This window comes from Macrotis lagotis, chromosome 4 (genome assembly GCF_037893015.1).
Source record: "Macrotis lagotis isolate mMagLag1 chromosome 4, bilby.v1.9.chrom.fasta, whole genome shotgun sequence".
NCBI classification, from domain to species: Eukaryota; Metazoa; Chordata; class Mammalia; order Peramelemorphia; family Peramelidae; genus Macrotis; species Macrotis lagotis.
Genome location: NC_133661.1, coordinates 88,727,589 through 88,749,109, shown reverse-complemented (window position 1 = coordinate 88,749,109; position 21,521 = coordinate 88,727,589). Strand labels below are relative to the sequence as shown.

The window sequence follows — 21,521 nt, the reverse complement described above, 5'->3', positions numbered from 1 at the left end:
GCTCTTTTTTATTATTTTTTTGGACACAGATATAGTACTAGTTTTGCTGGATCAAAGAGTATTTACAATTTGGTTGCCCTTTGGGTATAATTCCAAATTGCTCTCCAGGAGGGTTGAATCAATTCACAATTCCAATAAACAGTTCATCAGTGTTCTCATTTCCTCACATCCTCTAGAATAATTTTCCTTTTCCATTGTTGTCCTATTTGCCTATCTGGTAGATATTAGAAGGAACTTTAAGAGATATTTTTTTTTTAATTTTCATTTCTCTAATCAATAGTGGTTTGTGTATTTCTTCATATGCCTATGCATAGCTTTGATTTCTTCATTTGAAAACTGCTTGTTCATTGCCTTTTTTGCATTTATTCATTGAGGACTGGCTTGAATGCTCATAAATTTGATTTCATCCTCTATATCTTTGAGAAATGATGACTTTATCAGAATTATTTGCTATAAAGATTTCTGTTATCCTTCTAATCTTGATTGCCTGGGTTATGTTTGTGAAAAAACCTTTTAATTGGATATATTTCAATTTATCTATTTCATACTTTGTAGTACTCTCTGGCTTTTGTTAGGTCATGAACTTGTAGCTCACTTAACATCTCTTTGCATATTTGGATGCCATACTACCTTGTGCATATATAGTTAACATTGATAATTGCTTCATTGTTTACGGTAATTTTAAACAAGATGTAGTTTCCTTCTTTTAATTAGGATTGTTAATGCTTTTACTTTGTCTGAGATCAGAATCTCTACCCATTATTTTGTTTTTTTTTACTTTCACAAAAGCAAAATACACTCCAACTGTTTGTATCTCCTTGATCCATAACATAATTATAACAATTCTAGTTTTTGATAAACTCTTTTATTTGATTCTAGTTAATGAGAGATTTTGTACCATTCATATTCATTGTTTAGACTGCTAACTGTGTATCTCCCTTCTTGAAATTTTATTTCCTATTTCTTCTTCTTCTTTCTTCTTCTTCTTCTTCTTTTCCTCTCTCTCTCTCTCTCTCTCTCTCTCTCTCTCTCTCTCTCTCTCTCTCTCTCTCTCTCTCTCTCCCCCTTAACCAGGAATTTGCTTTTGTCTACCATGCTCTTCTCTCTGCTACCTGTCCCAAATTACTTATTCTTCTTCCCTCTGATTTTCATGTTATGTAAAATAGATTTCTATATTTAACCGCTTTTATGTATTATTCTCTTTTTGAGCCACTGCTGATGAGAATAAGGTTCAAGTGATACCCATTGTCCACCCTTACAACTTCTCCTCCAATAGATTTTTTTTGTACCTCTTTATTTGAAATGATTTACCCTGTCCTACCCCTTCCTTCTGTACCAGTCTACTCCTTTTTCTCAATCCTTAATTATTTTTTGCATGATTCCCTCAAATTCGCCTTATGCTTGAGCCTCTGTCTATGTATATTCCTTCCAGCTGTATTATAGGAGTTACAGTATTTAAGTATTAAAATTATGATCATCTTCCCTTGTAAATATGTATTTAACTCCATTGAATCCCTTACATTTTCTTCCATCACTCCCCACTTTTCCTGTTTCTACTTCTCCTGAATCTTCATAATAGAGATTAACTTTTTGGTTTAATTCTGATATCCCCTTAATGATTCTTGGTTGAAGTCCTAGCTCCTTTACCTTTTTGGAATATCATATTCATCATCTCAGATCATTTAATATTATATTTGCTAAGTCCTGGATAACCCTGATTTTGGCTTCCTGATATTTGAATTGTTTCTTTCTGGTCTCATGCAGTAATTTTTTCCTTGACCTGATAGTTCTCTAATTTCTTTAAAATTTTGCTTGCAGTTTTTATTTTAGGATGTCTTTTCTAATGTAATTGGCAGAATTTTTTAAAGGTCAACTTTGCTCTCTACTTCTAGGATATCAAGGTGGTTTTCCTTGATAATTTCCTTCTTTTTTTTTGGTTTTTGCAAGGCAGTGGAGTTAAGTGACCTGCACAAGGTCACAAGAACTAGTAATTATTAAGTCTCTTAAGGACAAATTTGAACTCAGGTTTTTCTAAGTCCAGCGCCAATGCTCTATTCACTGTACCACCTAACCGCCTTTCTTGATAATTTCTTGGAAAATGCTGTCCACAATCTCCTTTTGATTTTGGATTTCAAGTAGTTCGATGTTTCTGAAATTTTCTCTCCTGGATTGTTCTCCCAATGAGGTATTCTAAATTTCTTCTATTCTTTATTCCTTTGAATTAAAAAAAAATTATTGTCTCATAGAGTCATAAGCTTCCATTTGTCCAGTCTATCTTTTTAAGGAGTTGTTTTCCTCAGCTAGCTTTAATACTTCCTTTTCCATCTGACCATTCTACTTCTTAAAATTGTTTTCTGTTTCCAAGCTGCTGATTGTTCTTTCTTAATTCTCTTGCTTCACTAAACTATCTTTTCCCAATTTTTATTCTACCTTCCTTAGGTGATCTTTAAGCTCCTTTTTAAAGCTTTCCTATGAGTTCTTCCTGAGGGTTTTCCTCTTAGGTGTTTTGACATTTATTTCAAATCTCTTATGAGGTTGTGTCTTTATCTTCCCTTTGATTTTGCCATAAAAACTTTCTATGGTCAGATTCTTTTTGTCATTTTTGCTCATTGTTTTTGTCTTTTTCACTTTATTTTAAGTGACACTTAGCTTAGGCTTCCTGTGTTAGTAACTAAAGGCCATGACCATTTGCCTAGTGCTACACTGATGCTTTCTTGAGGTCAAGGTGGGACCGTCTGGTCTGCTGTTTTCCTGAAGACTGAGGTGGTGGTGAAGTTGGCACCACTGGAGTGTGCAGGTCTGTTTCAGCTTATCTGGTGCTGAATAATGGTCCTAGTAGTGATGTCTAGTATTCATTGAGTCCAGTTGGGTTATTTCTGTCATTCCTGGTGCTATACTGAAGCACATGGTGGTCTATTCACTGTCAACTACCTGTTTATCGAAGGCTATGCTAAAGCAAGTGGCAATTCTCAGAACTGGCATCTGCTCTTTCCCCTTGCTATATTGAGGCACATGTCGGTTCCTTGTTGCTGACTCGTTTCCTTTCCTGCACTGTGTTCCCCTTTTACCTAAGTGAGCCATATTTCTAACTGATCTTCCAAATTTCTTGGGTTCAAAGATTGTTTTGCCTCATCTTTTTGCTGGTTCTGATGTTCCAGGATTTGTTTAAAGTTGCTATTTTATGGATGTTTAGAGGTGAATATGAGACAGTTAAAGTGGATTAGAGCTAACTCTGCCATTTTGGATCTGGGAAGTCCCCTACTTCATAAGATTTTATGTGAACACCTCTCATGTTAGAAAACCTTTCTGTAGTCAATCTACATTTATATGTACACTTCTGAGTGTAGAGTTTCTAAAGCCCAGGGCTTTACATCCATTCTTTCATCTTTACATAAAACAGGAGCCCTGTGATGACCATCCTACTCCAAGGCAATCTTTATTTGTTCAATTCACAGCAAGGGTACTAATCCTTTTTTTTTGTAGGTTACTGAGGGAGCAGAGAGGAGAACAGGGACAACCATGTGCTCAAATCATATTTAGAAATATGAATCAGTAATTCCACTTCAATGGGAAGGTCACTCATTGGACAATCTTGAGTCAAAGACCTTTTTCTTTAGTTCACGTTGAACAGCATGGCCTCAACCACTCCTGATGAATATGGGAGGGCCCCTATATTTTTATGCAGTTATTAGCTGTAGTAGTTCAATTGCTTAACAGTAGGGCATTTGGGACACTTTATTTACTTTTTTTGACCTCTTATACTTCAAATATTCTTCAGTTAGCTATCATCATGACTGCTTCACTTGGAGTCAGAAAAACTCTTAACTGGAATCCTGCCCCAGATACCTATTACCTCCATGATGCTGGAGGAAGTCATTTCACTTTTTGAGAGATCAGTTTTCTCCTTTCTATTATGGCGATAACAAAAGGGTTAATTCCACATAGCTATTGTGAAGCTCTGCCTTGATGTTATATGTAAAACCCTTTGAAATCCTTTCATCAATACTTGTATACATATAGAAAATACACATATTCCAACAATAAACATATGCATACATTTTATATCGATATGTATTTAGCCATTCCTACATTCATGTTTAAGATGGCTCCTGCTGGAAGTTATTGAGATGGTGTTAATTTCTAAGAATATTTTGATGGAGTTATAGAAGAACAACATAAATCAGTCACCACAGAATATGGACTATTTTGTAAAATGTAGCCTGGCATTTGTTTCTGACAAGATTATTTCCACTTTGTCATATTAAAATATTTGTTTTAAACTAATTACCACAGTCAGGAGGATGGTTCATAAGCCTCACATTGTTTCTCAGTAATGGAGATCTCTGGATAGGTCATGAGGAGATTTTCTTTGCATATGGACTCTGCTCTTGGGGAATTTGGAGTAATTTGAGGATTTGAAGAGTGTCCTCATTGATGCAATATGCACATGTTCAAATATTCTCTTGGTAATGTAAAAGATATATATGGACCTAGAACTTTTCATATCATTTTCTAGAAAACAGAATTTTCCCCTTTTGCTGTTTTTTTTCTTGTTTTTCTTCCGCTTCTTGTCTTTCTTGGGTGCCTTCATCCATTCTTCATTTCCTTTTAAGATAATTCTTTCATTTCCTTTCCCTTTCCTTCCTCTCCTTGCTTTGCCCATTACATTCTTTTTCTTTTTTTAATAGGTTTTTTTGCAAGGCAAATTGGGTTAAGTGACTTGCCCAAGGCCACAGAGATAGGTAATTATTCAGTGTCTAAGGCCACATTTGAACTCAGGTACTCCTGACTCCACTGTGCCACTTAGGATGCCCATTATATTCCCCCCCCATTCACTTTCTCACATTACTCTTTTTTGGAGTCTCAGGAGATATGATTTTTAATAACTTTTAGTCATTTTCATAAGTTAAAAGGAATTGACCCTTAAAATGTATGACCATGGACAAAGGAACAGTTTAGTGTTTTGTGATGGAGATGGTGTTGTGCTTATTAAATGCTATGAAGACAGATTATTTTTTTGCAGTTTCAGAAAGAAAAATCAAGCTTTCCTCTTCAAATGTCTTAGATAAGGCAAATCAAGAAGTTTTAATATTGATTTATCAATAACCTGTTGAGTCTTTAATAAAGAAGAATATATATCATTCTTGATTTTTTAACATGTCAGAACGCTGCTAAGAATGAGATAGGTCTTACCTCTTAAGTCCCTGGTTCTCTTAAGACATGAATAAATTTATAATTGTACACCTCAGTAAACTCCGACTCTTTGGAGTTTTCGGGAAGTGATTGAAATTTCTAAGAGTTCACCCCTTTGTGAGTACATTAAAACATAAAAGCTTTCCTTCTTCCTATGCTTCAGATTTTGCAACAGCCTTGAGACTGGTGAATGGAGGAGAGAGATGCCAGGGTCGAGTTGAAGTGCTGTACCAAGGAACCTGGGGCACCGTTTGTGATGACAGCTGGGATCTGAATGATGCCAATGTTGTCTGTAGGCAGTTGGACTGCGGGTATGCTGTGTCAGCTCCAGGAAATGCCCGATTTGGACAGGGCACTGGCAGAATTGTACTGGATGATGTGAGATGCTATGGATATGAATCTTACCTGTGGAACTGTCCCCACAATGGGTGGTTGTCTCACAACTGCGGGCACCATGAGGATGCCGGTGTCATCTGTTCAGGTAGTCTCTCTCTGGGTACCACTTTCTCTTTCTTTTGTGGAGTGGGTCCTGTCTTCATGACTGAGACTCTTGTTCTTTGCTTTTTGAGAGTTTCTTTCTGCCCAGAAATATCCACAAGTTTCTCAGAATAGGAGAGTACTCAGGATCAGACTTGTTGGAGTTGTTAAGGAGAGAATTTACTTTATTATTTCGAGATCAGCTCATTATTCTTTTTCTTTTGCAAGGCAATGGGGTTAAGTGGCTTGCCCAAGGCCACACAGCTAGGTAATTATTAAGTATCTGAGGCTAGATTTGAAGTCAGGTACTCCTGACTCCAGGGCCAGTGTTCTATCCACTGCACCACGTAGCCAACCCTCATTATTCTTTTTTGAGAATAATGGCAGTATCACTTTAATATAGGGATTGTTTGGGGATAGGAGAGTGCTGGGAAAAGTGTTCTGCATTGGCAGTCAGAGAATTGGGTTAAACATATGACTCTTTTCCTAATTATTTCTCTGAATTTACATAAATGTAAGAGGCCAGACCTTTTAATAACTCTTCTCTCTCTTAATTTTTTACCCTATCATCCTTTCACTCATCCCCCTTTGTATTTCAAAGGAATAAAAGGTACCAGCTTTTTCCCCAGATATTTTGAATCCATTTTTTCTCAAATAAAAGAATATTCCTTTAAATTTGGACAAGGTGAAACCTTGTGCATATGAGAAACCTTTATTTGGTGTAGATTATGTGTGTGTCTTCTTTATAGGTAGCAGAGACTAGCCTTTCAGAAAACATCCTCCCTTCACTTTATGTTGAAACAGTCAGTTATGGTCCTTTCCTCAGTAGCGTCAATATTCACGTATAATAAAGTTCTGATCACTCAGATAACAAAAACGCATTTTACTGATGGCATTTAATTTCTTGATGCTATAATCAAGAAAGCATAAAGTTTGAACAATCATTCTCAGCTTGTTCATTAAAATGAGGAAATTGAATTTGATAGATATTAATGAATTAGCCAAATATAATCTAGTTTGTCAGTTATAAAGTGCTGAGACTCAAACCCAGATTTGTTTTGCTTTTTGACTCTTAGTTCTTGACCCCAATTGGTTGTTATTGGGTTAGACTCTGTGGTGACTATGTCTGACTAGTTTGAATTCATCAATAACATTGTTGACAGTTATGTTACTAATAGTGAACAATTTTCTTTGATCCCTAGGTCAATCAGCATAACTCAATGACCTCACTTAAAATGAATTATCTCTCCAATATACTCCTGTAATTCTTCAAGAGGAGACTGCACAACCACTAGCCATACTTCTTGTAATGGGGATTCCTTTCACACATGTTGACTTAGGCTATTTTTTGGGTTCCTTCTAAATCTTAAATCCTGCAATTGTATGGATTTGTTGTTGATATTTGTGATTTATGCTACATAGGTACATCCCTCTTTCTTTGGTGATCTGGGAGTATTGATTTCTTGTTCCTACCTTTGTTTTCTGACTCTAAAATGTGTCTGATTTGACCTTCCCTCTCTTGTAGCAGCCAGTTCATCAAGTACATCCTCCATCGGTAAGTCTGATTTCTTTCTTAATCAGCATCATGGTTTTCTATATAAGAAAATCTTGATTTATTTTCTAGTACTGTATAGAAGTGTTGCTTTTCTCCTCTTTGAGATGATATTCATCTCATGTTGAGCAAACTTTGTTAAGAAACTTTATTTTAGTTCTATCCCCCAAATATTTCCATCTGACTGATTCTTCCTGGGTGCTATGATGGATTTCAGATTTTGTTCTATTGGCAAAGTTCCTTTGTGGCTCCAATTATTTTAAATGAGCATTTATTCTTTTGTTTTTTCTAGTGTTACAAATGCTACCAGGGAAAAGTCCCATATAAAAAGTGTTGATGCTTACTCCTTATTTTATAATTTTCAGACTATGGTTAAATTATCATTGCTAACAAATTAGATGAATCAAGTATAATCTCCTCTCCTAAATTCAAATCCAGTTTCAGACACTTAATGATTACTTAGCTGTATGACTTGGGCAAGTCACTTAACCCCATTGCTTTGCCAAAACCAACAAAAAAAATATAATCTCCTCTGCAGTTTAAAATCCTTACTTCTGTTGCTTATGTAGAATCTCAACTTCTGTTGTCTATTCCCCTCTTTTAAGTTACTCACCTAATCTTTTTTCCTCTTCCTTCTCTCCTTTCTCTTCTTTGGATGATGATGATGATGATGATGATAATGTTTGTCCTTTATTCTTGAAGAAGACAGGGACATGAATTGTATTCTAGTGGGGGAGGGGCTGTGCTAAGTCACTGGCCTCACTTTCTCCTCCAGAGCCATCTGGGTCCAGTGGCCAGATATGAAGCAGGATGACTGGAGACAGCTCTGGATGAGAGGCAATCAAGGTTAAGTGACTTGCCCATGGTCACGCAGTAAGAGTCAAATGTTTGAGGCTGGATTCAAACTTCCATCCTCCTGACTCCAAGGCCAATGCTTTATCCACTGGCCTAGCTTCCCTTCTCTTTTTTTTTAGTTTTGTATGAAAATAAAACCTTGAATTACTTCTACTGTTATTTTCAAGCTATTTTAAGGTAATTGAATAATAATTATGCTTTTTAACTGCTATCCACAATTTCTTATCTCTTAAACGTTTATAATATCAGATTCTTTTTAATTTCTTTTGTTTCCCTTATCTTGCCTTGCCCTTCCTTCCCTTTCCACATTATTTCTTCCTTCTTTCCCTTTTTATTGCCTTGTTTTCTCCTCAATTCCTTTTCACAAGATCATATTATTGAACCTTGCATGCTTTTAACTTTTTAAAGAAATGCCTTTAATTCTAATTTATTTTCAACCTGCCCAGTCAGTCTTTACATTTTAAAGACAAATAGATGCACAGTATGTGCCAAGATAATGCTTTCCTGAAAGACTAAACAAAATACTCTAATGCCTGTTTTTTGGTAGTAAGGAAATGAACATTCTTTTGGAGGGAATATCCTCTAATACTGAGATGAAATTGAATTTGAACTTTTCCCTTCTAGGAACAACAGCTTTTCCAACTACTACTCAGTCACATTTACCCACAACAATTTATGGAACAGGTAATGCTTTCTATCCTACCGCTTCCTTTTTGCGACTCTAATGAATTATAGACAAAGAAGAGTTGATACAAAGATGTAAGTTTCTTTCAATAGCAATTCAATTAAGTTCATCAAATGTTCAAGATTGATGCGAGTCACTCTGGATGCAAATATAAAAATGGATACATTCATGTTCCCCAAAATTTGCTCCTTGCTAGGAGCTTGTATGATATGTGGAGATAAACATAAAACAAGGTAAGTAGAGGAACAGAGGATTAAAACTGAGGGGGATGAGAGAAGATTTCATGATAGAGAGCACCTTATTGGAAGTCAGATATTCTCAAAGGTAGAAAGATATGAGGAGAGAGGGCATGCCAGGCAGAAGGACTAGCTCCTGAAAATATCCATGATGGTATTGCACAGGATCAACATCAAAGACCAGCATATGTATATTTATACACATATACACATAAATGCATATATATTATACATATACTTTATATTTTCATATGTAAAATCATCTCACATTAGAAAGACTTACTGTGACCAACTCTATCTGTGCAGAGATGGCTGCTACTGAATGTAGAATTTTTAAAGCCCAGGGTCTTACATCTATTGTTTCACCAACAAATAAAATAGAAGTTCTAAGACTGATCATCTACTCCAAGGTGATCTTTATTTGGTGAATTCACAGTGAGAATATTGACCCTTTGTTGTAGGGTACTGAGGCGGCAGAGAGAATAGGGATGGCATCTTCCTTTTCTCAAATCATGTTTAGAGATTCCTCTTCAACTCATTGGGTAATCTTGAATTCAAAGATTTTTCTCTTTAGTTCAGATAACCTGGGCTCTCAATAACTAATGTATACAAGGTGTTACAAAAGTTTTAGCATGGTTACAAGTTTCAATAACTTAATTGCTTAAAGTAGGACTTTGGAACACTATTTTTTTAGTTGTTTTTTTTTTTTTTGCAAGGCAATGGGGTTAAGTAATTTGCCCAAGGTCACACAGCTGGGTAATTAAGTGCCTGAAGACAGATTTGAACTGAGGTCCTCCTGACTCCAAAACTGGTGCTCTATGCACTGTACCGCTTAGCTGCTCCTAACACTATTTCATTTTGATCCTTTATGTTACAATCATCAGTCACCATGGATACACTCTTGGAGTCACAAAAGCTCTGAGTTGTTATTCGGTCTCAGACATTTATTAGCTATGTGACCATGGCCTAGTTACTTAACTTTTGCGAGGATCTGTTTTTTTATTTCTAAAATGGAGACAATAAAAGAACTATTCCCACATGGTAATTATGAGGAATCAGCATGATATCACATGAAAAAATCTGTTGGAAAACCTCAAATCAATACATACATACATATTTACATACACATTTGTATTTTTATTTTTTATTAGTTATTCCCATTATAAAAAATGGTTCATACTGGAAATTATTGATAGTGTCAATTTCTGACACTATTTTGCTAGAGATCCAGACTCTCAATACCAGCCTGTCCCTTGAAAAAAGAATCCTGAGATTTGTTTCTGACAAGATTATTCTCACTCTGATATATTAAAAATGGTTTTTAAGATGTTTACTCACCAGGAAGAAAAGAGGAAAGTCAAAAGAGTGATTCATAAGCCCCTCAATGTTTGTTGTGTAGAGATGGAGGTAGTGATAAGTTCTCTTTTTACATTTTATTTTTGCTCATGTGGAATTTGGAATGAAGATCTGGAGAAGGTTCTTTTCATTGATTCCATATGTGTAGGTTCAGATGAATGTAAGAGTTCTATTTGCAAAATGTTGAATATAGTATATATTATCTGGTCCAAGATATTTCATCAACTTCAAATTTTTGGGTCCAGAAAGTAATATCTATTAATTATCCTTTTTTTGAGTCCTTCAATATAAACTACTGTATGTATTCCAGAACCTGTCATAATATGATTGAGTTTGAACTGTCTTATGATATTGCCCAAGAAAATTGAGTGTGGGACAAAGAATCCCCAGGTAATTCTCCTACTTCCTAAAAAAAGTATAATTTTTGTACAGCTAGGTGGCATAGTGGATAAAGCACTGGCCTTGGAGTCAGGAGTACCTGGGTTCAAATCCGGTCTCAGACACTTAAAAATTACCTAGCTGTGTGGCCTTGGGCAAGCCACTTAACCCCATTTGCCTTGCAAAAAATCTAAAAACAACAAAAACAAAAGTATATTTTTTATAAATAATTTAGAAATAATTTAATTATTTCCAGAGAAGATAGATGCCTTTTCATTTTAAACAACTCAATAATTTTTAAAATGTGTTCAAATATAAAGTATTTATCTACAAAAACGTTTTCTCATTTTCAAGACTTTCTAGAGTCCAAAACGTCTTTCTTTTCCCATCTTTTTGGTTTTCTTCTTTTTTCTTCCTAGTCTTCATTCATCTCTTTTTCCTTAGTTCATTTTTTCCTTTCCTCTCCCCTTCCTTCTTCCCCTTGCTTTGCTCATTCCATTCTTCTTTTCTTCTCTTCTCATTCTTCCTCTTCAAATAACTTTTTTGATAGTCTCAGAAGATAAAATTTAAAAAAATTCCATTATATCCATGAATTGCGATTGGGTGACCAAAAAGATATGAACATGAAGAAAAAAATCAGTTCAGTGTCTCCATGATGAAGATGGTGTTTTTGGCCACTAAATGCTTTGTGGGGAGATTAGAACTTAGAAATATTAGAAATAAAAATTACATCCAACTTTTCAAATATTCCATTATCATTTTTTGCTTTCCTCTGTTCCCCTTTTCTCTTGCTTGTTGTGCTTCCTCATCTTCTCCATTCCATTTCATCGAATTATGTGTTTTCCATCTTCCATTACTTCAACTTATTAAAGAAATACCTTTATTTCAAGTATATTTGCATTATGTCCAATTCTCCAATTTTACAACAAAAATTCTGGGGTCCAGAGAAGTTCAGAAAATTCTACTCTCCTCAGAAACTATTAGCTCCTTTTTAAGGAAATATTTTTCTTGAACATATTTGTGTAAACAAATTGGAGAGAGCTAAGTGAATTTGAGGGGACACTTTCATCCTGAATCAAATTTATTCTTTTCTAGAATGTACAAGGTTTTCAACCACTTAGTACAATACAGACAAAACAACAGAAGGTACTAGTAATTTTTCCTATCCTATTTCTTTTTTATGAATTTGTTATGAATTTAAACAAAGAAAAAGGTTGGTAAGAGATGTACAAATCTTTTACATTTCAAAATGGGTAAATTAAATCTATTTCTTCCAACATGCAAGGGTCTCTTGTGTTCAAGATGTCTGCTCAGAATGAGAGAAACAAATACAGAAATGGAACTATCACTGTTTTCAAAGAGTTTGTACTTTGCTAGACAGATTCATGCGTATTAGATTAAAAACAAATTGAAGCAGATAGGATTGATGGAAAGATGAGGGATGGTTTCAAAATAGACAGACAGGTTGAAGAAAGTCAAGAGTCTTTGAAAGTCAAAAATAATGAGGGAGTACATTTATGCATGCAAGTATGAGATAAAGTCTTGAGTTTAAGGTCTCATATCCTTTCACCCACCATCATCTCAGTTTTGAGATATATTCTCTATGTCCACAACTATATCTGTGGATAAACCAGATCATGAATAAATTCATTCTCAATATGGAGCTTATCTGGAAGTCAAAACTTTTCCCTTCTGTGTACCCTAATAATAGGAGATGAATCTTCAGTCACTACTGCTAATGAACAGTGAGATATATTTTTTGTTTTTATGTAATGTGCAGTCATCATTTGCATGATGATATATTTTGGAAAAAAATTTTGCTAACAGTCTCAAGTTCCAAACTAAATCCTTCCCTTCACTCCATTTCATTGGTTGAAACATGCTTCTGGAACCCAATGTGGGAAGGTCTTTGGTATTTATTTCTTAGAGTTTTATTTTTGCCACTATAGCCTAGGAAACTGACCTCAAACTAATAGTCTCATGACCTCTTTTAATTTTTGCTTTTATGAAGAGCCTGGGGTATAAACCATGAGGAACTGAGGGCGGTCAGATAGGAAGGTTCACTGGCACCACATTTCTCTTAGTAACCGAAATTATCATGTGAAGGACTTTTGCACAGGGTTTTTGTGCTCATGTAAAATTCTAGAGTTAACTCTGTTCTACATGTGTAGGTGTAGGTTCAGATTCCCACATGGGAATGTGGGATATCTAATGGAAACTGCAGATACTTGTTCACAGTGTCAACTTACATGGCCCAAGATTGCCCATGTTTCCTTATCTGATGATGTCTTTTTTGGGGGGGGGTCCAGAAAATCATCTCTGTAACAGTCACAAATTGCCAACTAGTTCCATATTCCCTGGTGTCAACCAGCTAGAACTTGTAGGACTGAGTTTGGACAATTTTGTTATTATGCTCCCAGCCAAAGAGGTAGTGTGGACCAAAGAATCCTCATGTATTTTTCCTGCCTTCCAAGTTTCATCATTCCTTGAAGTGGTAGTTATTTTTGGTCCTGAAACTATAGTTAGGAATTATACTGAATGTGGACAGGTTATTGCCATCTTATGCAAAAGAAACATGAGTTTTATTTTTTGTCTTTGCTCTCAGATTTTCAATATCTTTCCAGAGAGTGATTTCATCATTTGCAGGAGGGAAATAGTACCTTTCATTTGCTTTTTATTTTTCCCCTTTTCTTTCCTTTCTGTTTTCTTCCACTCTTCTCTCCTTTCACTCCCTTTTATCCTTCTTTTCCTCCCTTTTTATCCTCATTTCACCCTTTCTCCTTCCTCCTTCAAAAACTAACCAGATTAATTTTTTTTAAAGTTTTGATCATTTTCATGAGTTGAAATGCAGAGAACACAAAAGTATGGCCATGGACAAAAGATCATTTTAGTACCCAATTGTGTTATAGAGTACAAGTGGGCAGAGACTCTACAAGAGTCAGAGATTCATTTAGAACATTTGGAAATAAAAGTTCCAGTGAGGTCTTCAGAGTGTTATGCAGGAAAAATCATGAAATTTTAGGCTTAGCATGTCAATAATCTATGAGCTTTTCAATTGAGAATATAAATGAGATCTCAGTGTAGGAAAGAAAGGAGTAGTATCTATGTGGTATAGTCCTTTGGTATCCTTTTCATTGCATTATTTGTTCTGACATGACTGAAGGGAAGTTCCCATATCAACACTCTCAGTCCTTTTTGAACTTTGAGGAAAGTTCCTAAAACCCCTGGGATTTCAATCCTGAGGAAAGACACTGAAATTGGTTTGTTCTCTTCCCCTTCTTCATCATATTAGATTCTGCTACAGCCTTGAAACTGGTGAATGGCAGAGACAGATGCCAGGGTCGAGTTGAAGTGCTGTACCAAGGATCCTGGGGCACCGTTTGTGATGATGACTGGAATCTGAATGATGCCAATGTTGTCTGCAGGCAGCTGAACTGTGGGTATGCTGTGTCAGCTCCAGGAAATGCCCAATTTGGGCAGGGCACTGGCAGAATTGTAATGGATAATGTGAGATGCTCTGGATATGAATCTTACCTGTGGAACTGTCCCCACAATGGATGGCTGTCTCACAACTGTGGTCACCATGAAGATGCCAGTGTCATCTGCTCAGGTACTGTCTCTCTAGGAAATACCTCCTTTTTTTTGAAAGTGCTCCTATGATAGAGGAGGATGTTCCTTTTCACCTTCAGATTAATATTCATCCAATGAGATAAGACTTACATTAAGGGCTCTTCTAATGGTATCATCCCCAAACTACTTGTTTGATTTGACAGATCCTTGCAACAAGTTTGATGATGATGTCCTTACCTTACCATATCAACAGTGTTAATATCTCCTATTATGTTGAATTAAAACTTATATTTCTTTCTATTGGTTTTCGTAAGTATTTATCTGACAGTGGCACTTGTGTTCACTCTACTTGGGAGAAGAAAATTTATTAATTAAGTATCTACCCTGTTGTAGACTCTGTGCTAACTTAATTTAGAAATAGTATCTCATTTGACCCTCACTACAACCCTAATGGTAACAATTGTTATTCCCCCTTTCCTAATTGAGAAAACAAGCAGGCAGAGGATAGTGACTTTCCCAGGATGACAATGCTAGTTAGTGAATCCTGAGTTTGGATGTAAATTAGAATCTAACTGCCTCTGTTCCCTCCAATCAAGATCCCTTCCTATCTTTTTACTTATACCTTTCTCTACATGTTATAGTCTGGCTCTAGTAGCCTATTCACCATTCCTTACACAGCATACTCTCTTTCCTGTCTCCATTCCTTTTATCGTCCATCTTCACCTCTACCTATTTCAGGCTACCTTCAAGATGACTGTAGGAAACCCTTCCTATGCTTCCTTCTACTCCATTCTCCATGTCAAGTTTACCTTCCATCTATCCTGCTTATAATCTTCCTATAGATCAATTTATGTATTTATCTTCATTTTTATCAGAATATAAGCTCTTTGTGGGCATGGCATTTTCTTGCTCTTTCTTATTATCCCCCAAAGTTTAGGACAGTGTTTATTCTATAATAACTGCTTAAGATTTACTTGTTGGTTCTGCCAACCAGAATATCCCCTATAAACTATGACTGTGTTTAAATTTTTGATATTATCTTTCTTACAGGGTCTAATACAGAAATTCCTCCAATCTTTGGTAAGTCTGCTCCATTTTGTACTCAGCACCAAGGTTTTCTACTTGAGTAAAATATGATTATGTTTAAACTTTTGACTTTATCCTTCTTACAGAGACTACTACAAGAATTTCACAAACCACTGGTAAGTTTGATTCCTTTTGTACTCAGCACCAAAGTTTTCTACTTCAGTAAAAACTGCTTTCATTACCAAGTGATCCATGATGATGGGTGCTTTTATTTTTCTTCTTCTGTGATTTCCTTCCCATGAACTGAGATCATGTTAAGAACTCACAGTTATAGCCCCAAGGATCTGAGCCATGTAATCTACTCTTTTCTGGAGTTTCAGTAGTCCTATTCTCTTTATCTAATCCTATTGGTTATTTGTTTATTGCTGCATTGCTTTGAGTTAATTTGTCATTATAATTCATTTAGATTTAGAAATATTGCCAAAAGTATTAAAAAGTATTAATATATTTAATTCTTTTGGAGGCAATCAGGTTTAAGTGACTTGTTCAGGGTCATGTAGCTAGGAAAGGTCTAAGGCTGGATTTGAACTCAGGTTTCCCTTATTCCAGAACAGATGCTTTATCCACTGTATCATCTAGCTGTCCTTTAATTTTAACTTTAACATAAAGACTCTATTTCTCTCACTCTTGTATGAATTATATTTAAGCCCTTTTTGTTGAAATATATAAGTTTAGATACTGTTCTTATTAACTATATATATATGTATATAGTCATACTATATATAAATATATATATATAGCAAGAACTATATATATATATATATATATATATAGTTCTAGATTCTTAAAGTTATCATGCAAACTCCTTTATAGAAATTAATTTACTAGATCCCCTTTTTGCTGCTTCTTACCTACTTAAAGAACCTTGAGCATTTATTCTTACCCAAGTTTGCATACTTGCCTTTCTTGAATTTTTTTTCTCTTTCAAGATTGGTGGCATTCAAGAACCACTCATGGTAAGTTTTATTTTCTTTAGTCCTTGAATCAGAGGAGGGGAAAGCTGAAATGGCATTGCTACTGGCAACCAAAAAAAATCACATAATATTAGTATTATCAATATCATTTGGATGATAAAATGAATGAGCTCAGTCTTGGATGTTCAACTCCTTTTTGCTTTTCTAACTGTAGGAATCATAAAAAGGAATATGCAGATACAGATATTATACTTTAAAACTACTGCTTTTGTTTTAACAACTGCTTCCCTTTCTACCAAAGATCCAGAAAACCCTCTAATACTTTTAATTCATTGTAAACCTCATGACTGAATTCTTGGAATTTCATGGTAGTATAAGGGCTTATATTGCATCTCATCTCCCTTGTACTATGATTTCCCCAAACATTTACTTCTGTAAATTTCAGCCATCTTAGACAATGTCTATTGTATTTGCCTTTAATTTGACCTATAGGTGATGCTATTTTGTTATTGTTCCACAGTTTATTTGACATATGATATAAAAACATGGTCAATATGTAGGCAGTTTGATCTAAATTATCTAAGGAATATTTTCTATAAGGGCTGAGAAGTTCAATCTGAGCCATTCACAGATTTCATTCTTGCTCTTAGATTTGGTACAAATATGGGCAAGTTACTTCATTTATTTGAATTTTAATTTCCTCATCTATAAAATGAGAATCATGTTAACACAATTATCACTCTCATAAGGTTATGAAAAAAGCATTTTATTATTTCAAAAATAAATTTGAATTATATCTTGTTTTTACAATGCCTACATTTTCTCCTGTAGCCTTCCCCTTCTCTTCCTGAGAGCCATTCTTTATAAAAAATTTAATTTTTAAAAAATAAGAAAAACCAATCAGCACATTGAAAAAAGAAATTTGATGCAATATTTCTCAGAGGCCATCTAGTACAACTAATGCCAGAGCAAGAATTTCCTCTCCAATAAATTTAGTAACTGGGCATCCAGTCTTTGTTGTACACTTGTAGGGATTCCATTTCTCAAGGTAATCCGTTTCCCTTTGGGATAGTTCTTTTTGTTATCAAGTTCCACCAAGTCTTGATTTATCTCTTGACAGTTTTCAGCCAGTGCTCTTAGTTCTTCCCTTTGAGGAAAAGCAATACAATTTTAAGCACCCCCTTCTGAACAACAGTCCTTTAAACATTTTAATCTAGTTTTCAAGTCTCTCCAAGGATTCTTTTTTCTGCATTAAGCAACTCCAAACTCTTTCAACAAATTCTTACATGACATATCTCAGGGTGTTTCAGCATCCTGGTGGTTCTTTGGTGATTTCCCCACATATCAAGGTCTTCCCTAAATACTGATATTCAAACCTAAATTAGGAATGGTCTAAACATGGTAGATAGCATTTATTCAGACAGTCTATTCATGATTCCCCACAATTTTATCATCTATTCTGGTTACATACCATCTGTTGACTCTTTTTTAAAACTAATCATTCACTAAAGTCTCTGGATTTTTAATTAGAATTTAGTGTGACTGCATTTTCCCCATCTAGTTCTTTGGGAGTTGAATTTTTAAACCCTAGTCATTGAATTTCATCCCAATATATTTAGTTCCATATTCTAATATGTTGAGATTAGTCAATTTGCATCCTGCTTCTCTTATCCTCTTTAATTTTCTCTCTAGACTTTACACTGTTTATAAGCCTTATGAATCTTATATTTATGCCTTTATCCAGTTTGTTGGTAAAAATGTTAACATTGCCAATGCAATAGCAAATTAAATAAAAGATTAGAATCACAAAATGTAAGAGTTGAAAGGTTGTTTTGAAGCCTTTCTGAAAGGTCCTCTAATCTAATCCATACTTAATCAGACTCACTACTATAACATACTCAGCCAGTGGCCATCCATTCTCTACCTGAAGACTTCCAAGGAGGAGGAAACCCAACAACTCATTCTACTTTTCACACAGCTCTAATTTTAGGATGTTTTTGTGCAGTTCTGTTATGGCAAAAGTCATTTATTATACATTCTTATTTGAATTCTTGTATATGGTTCAGTCTGATGTGAATTTTAGGGTTTTGATAGAGTATATGTGTAGGAGTTAAATAACCTGCCTCCCCATTGAAGGGATCATCTTGACAGGAAGTTTCTTTGAGATTGGTTTTTAAATGTAAGTCTATTATGGAAATCAGTGGTAAACTGTATGTTTCCCATACTATTTGAAAATGAGACAGAAATTTTGTTGTATACCAAGTACAATGTATCCCAAGTACATGAGAATTCTGAGTCAAAAAAAAGAAGCATAGAAGACACCGTGTAGGTAGAGATCAAGAATATGATGTTATCATTGTAGTTTCTTAAAAATTCCAGATGAAATATGTTGAACTGAGACCCAAACCTCAACCACAGACTTTATAGGATCATATTTAGAATTAGAAGAGAGGTTAGAGGATGTCAAACTTAATTCATTTTACAAATAGGTCAGAGAGATGAAACAATTTGCCCTAGGTCACATAAATAGTAAATAAAAGAAAGGGAGTTGAAGCCAAACCTAGTATTTTTTCCATGTCACACACAAACCTAGGTCCTTGCTTACTCTGAATCCTTCTCTTGAGACTTCTGACATTTCTACCAAATGGTATTACTGCCCATTATCACATACTTATTTGAGTTCAATTGAAGTAACAGATTGTTGTTGTTGTTGGTGGTGGTGGTGGTAGTGGTGGTGGTTTTACTCAATTGTTTCTGGCAAAGATACTCCAGTGTTTAACCATTTCCTTTTCCAGTTCATTTAACAGTGTCTGAGATCAGATTTGAACTCACAAAGATGAGTCTTCATAACCACAACTCTGGCAGTATTTCTACTACACTACCTAGCTGCCCCATAATCAAGGATTGCATTTGTCTTTTTTCTCTTTTAAAAGGAATCTGGGAATCAGACTTTTACATAGCAAAGGAAGACAATAACAGTATTCATCAGACCTCATTTCTTCCTCTAGGGAGAGTGGTTAGTTGGGAATCTTCCTTCCACAGGAATATTAAAGTTATTTGGAGAAGTGAAATGAGAGTCCTGAAGGTCTGATATGGGTTATTCAGTCAAAGATGGCTTCTGACCTCTTCAGAGAGACCATTATAAGTCCAGGAGTCAAGGACCATTGAACTCAGATTTCTTTACAGATCTCACATTTCTTCATGATTTTAGACTTGCAGTTAAAGCTTTAGGACTCCAGAAATTTACCAGTGGAACATCTATGTCTTGCATCTGATTCTGGAATTCCTGGCCCAAGTCACTGAGTTGAGTTGTACAACTTATTTAATCTTGGAATAGGTTACATGGTTTCATCACTGGAAATCTGAGTGACCTCCAACCTTCTAGTTCTCTAACTCTAGAGAAGGGTTCTGGAGAGAAATTAGTCTAGAACTGGATGGAATATGCTCATGTAGTGTAACAGGAATAAGTAGGATGGTTCAGAATCAGATCAGTCAATAAACATTTATCAAGCATCCACTGTGTACCAGCCATTTGCTGAGCATGGGACAATCATTTTTTTTTTCAGATGTACTTATTAGCTGTCTTTCCCCCATCAGAAGAATATAGCTTTTCCCTTCTCTCCCTTTCTATTTCCCATTCTTCTTTTTCTTTCACCATTTCTTTCTTCCCTTCTTCCCTTCCTTCCTTTGTCCTTCCTACCTACCTTCCTTGCTGTTTTCTTTCTTTCTTTCTCCCTCTCTCTTTCTTTTCTTTCTCTTCCTTCATTCCTTCCTTTTTCTTTCTTTCTTTCTTTCTTTCTTTCTTTCTTTCTTTCTTTCTTTCTTTCTTTCTTTCTTTCTTTCTTTCCCTTTGATGTCAGCACTCAACTCACTTTTTCATGACTTTCTCATGCTTATATCATTCAGAAGATTCAATGCTCTAAAATACTGCTTTTCCTATTTTTTATTTATTACTATAGAAAGGTGACTGTGGTATGATGGAAAGAACATTAAATTTGCAGTCAGAAAAATATGGGTTTGAATCCTGACTTATATAGTTGTGATCTGTGTCACTATGGGTCAGAGACTTAACCTATATGAGCCTCAGTTTCCTCGTGTGTAAAATGATGGCCTGAAAACTACTCTGTTCCAGTGTCTCCAGTGATTCTTCATGCAATGGAAAAGAATGAGAGACTCTAATGAACAGGAGTCCCACACAGGTGCCACAAAGGAAATATCTGACTTCCACACTTTCTTTCTCTCTTGTAGTGAGTTCTCCTAGATGTGGTGGCTTCTTTTACAATGACTCTGGGTCATTTTCAAGTCCTTCATATCCTTCATACTATCCAAACAATGTCAACTGCATCTGGGAGATAGGAGTGCAATATGCTTGGAGGATCAACCTGGCCTTCAATCATCTGCAGTAAGTAATACCACAGATCCACATAAAATATCATGTCCATTCAACACACAAATACACACACACACACACACACACACACACATGAACACACACATATACATGCACACAATTCTATTCTCTGTCAGATGGCTTTTAATAAGTTAATTTTATATTTACATACTATATTATATGCACACATATACATATAAACATATTCTCATATATATATGTGTATACACACATGAATAAGTATATACAGATAGATAGGTAGGTAGGTACATAGATAGATGATAGATGCTAAATGATAGAAGATAGTTATCTATATAGACTGATAGATGATAGATATGTAAGTAGATGAGACAGAGAGACAGAGAAAGAGAGAGAGACAGAGGGAGAGATAAAGTCTGGAGTTAGGAGAACCTGAGTTCAAATCCAGCTTTAATCATTTACTACTTGACTTAACCCTGTTTGCCTCAGTTTCCTCATATGCCAAATAAAGAAAATAGAAAATCCCCCCAGTATCTTTGCCATGAATACCCCAAATGAGTTCACAAGGAGACAAATACAATCAAAAATAATTGAACAATAGAAATTATATTATGGTGGTCATGTAACTATGTGTGTGTTAATTTTAAAAAATGATGATATTAGCTGACATTTTTCTAGCACCTAGGATGTGTTCAGCACTGCATTAAGGGTTTTACCAACATCATCTCACTGAATCCTCTCAACAGCTCTGGGAGATAGCTGCTATTATTAATGTTTTAAAATTGAGAAACTAAGGCACAGAGAGCTTCAATGACTTATCCATTCATAGTAGGTGTCTAAGGTTCAATTT

General features: G+C 35.2%; 1 protein-coding gene across 1 annotated transcript in view; it reads left to right on the top strand.

The window, feature by feature from the left end:
- The window catches only part of LOC141521177 (scavenger receptor cysteine-rich domain-containing protein DMBT1-like), a 135,704-nt gene that overhangs the window by 90,760 nt on the left and 23,423 nt on the right, over nt 1-21,521 (top strand). Inside the window, 8 exon segments of the mRNA XM_074233436.1 lie at nt 5,357-5,674; nt 7,196-7,225; nt 8,702-8,761; nt 14,025-14,342; nt 15,353-15,382; nt 15,475-15,504; nt 16,318-16,344; nt 20,551-20,704. Coding sequence (XP_074089537.1) covers nt 5,357-5,674; nt 7,196-7,225; nt 8,702-8,761; nt 14,025-14,342; nt 15,353-15,382; nt 15,475-15,504; nt 16,318-16,344; nt 20,551-20,704 — 967 coding nt within the window.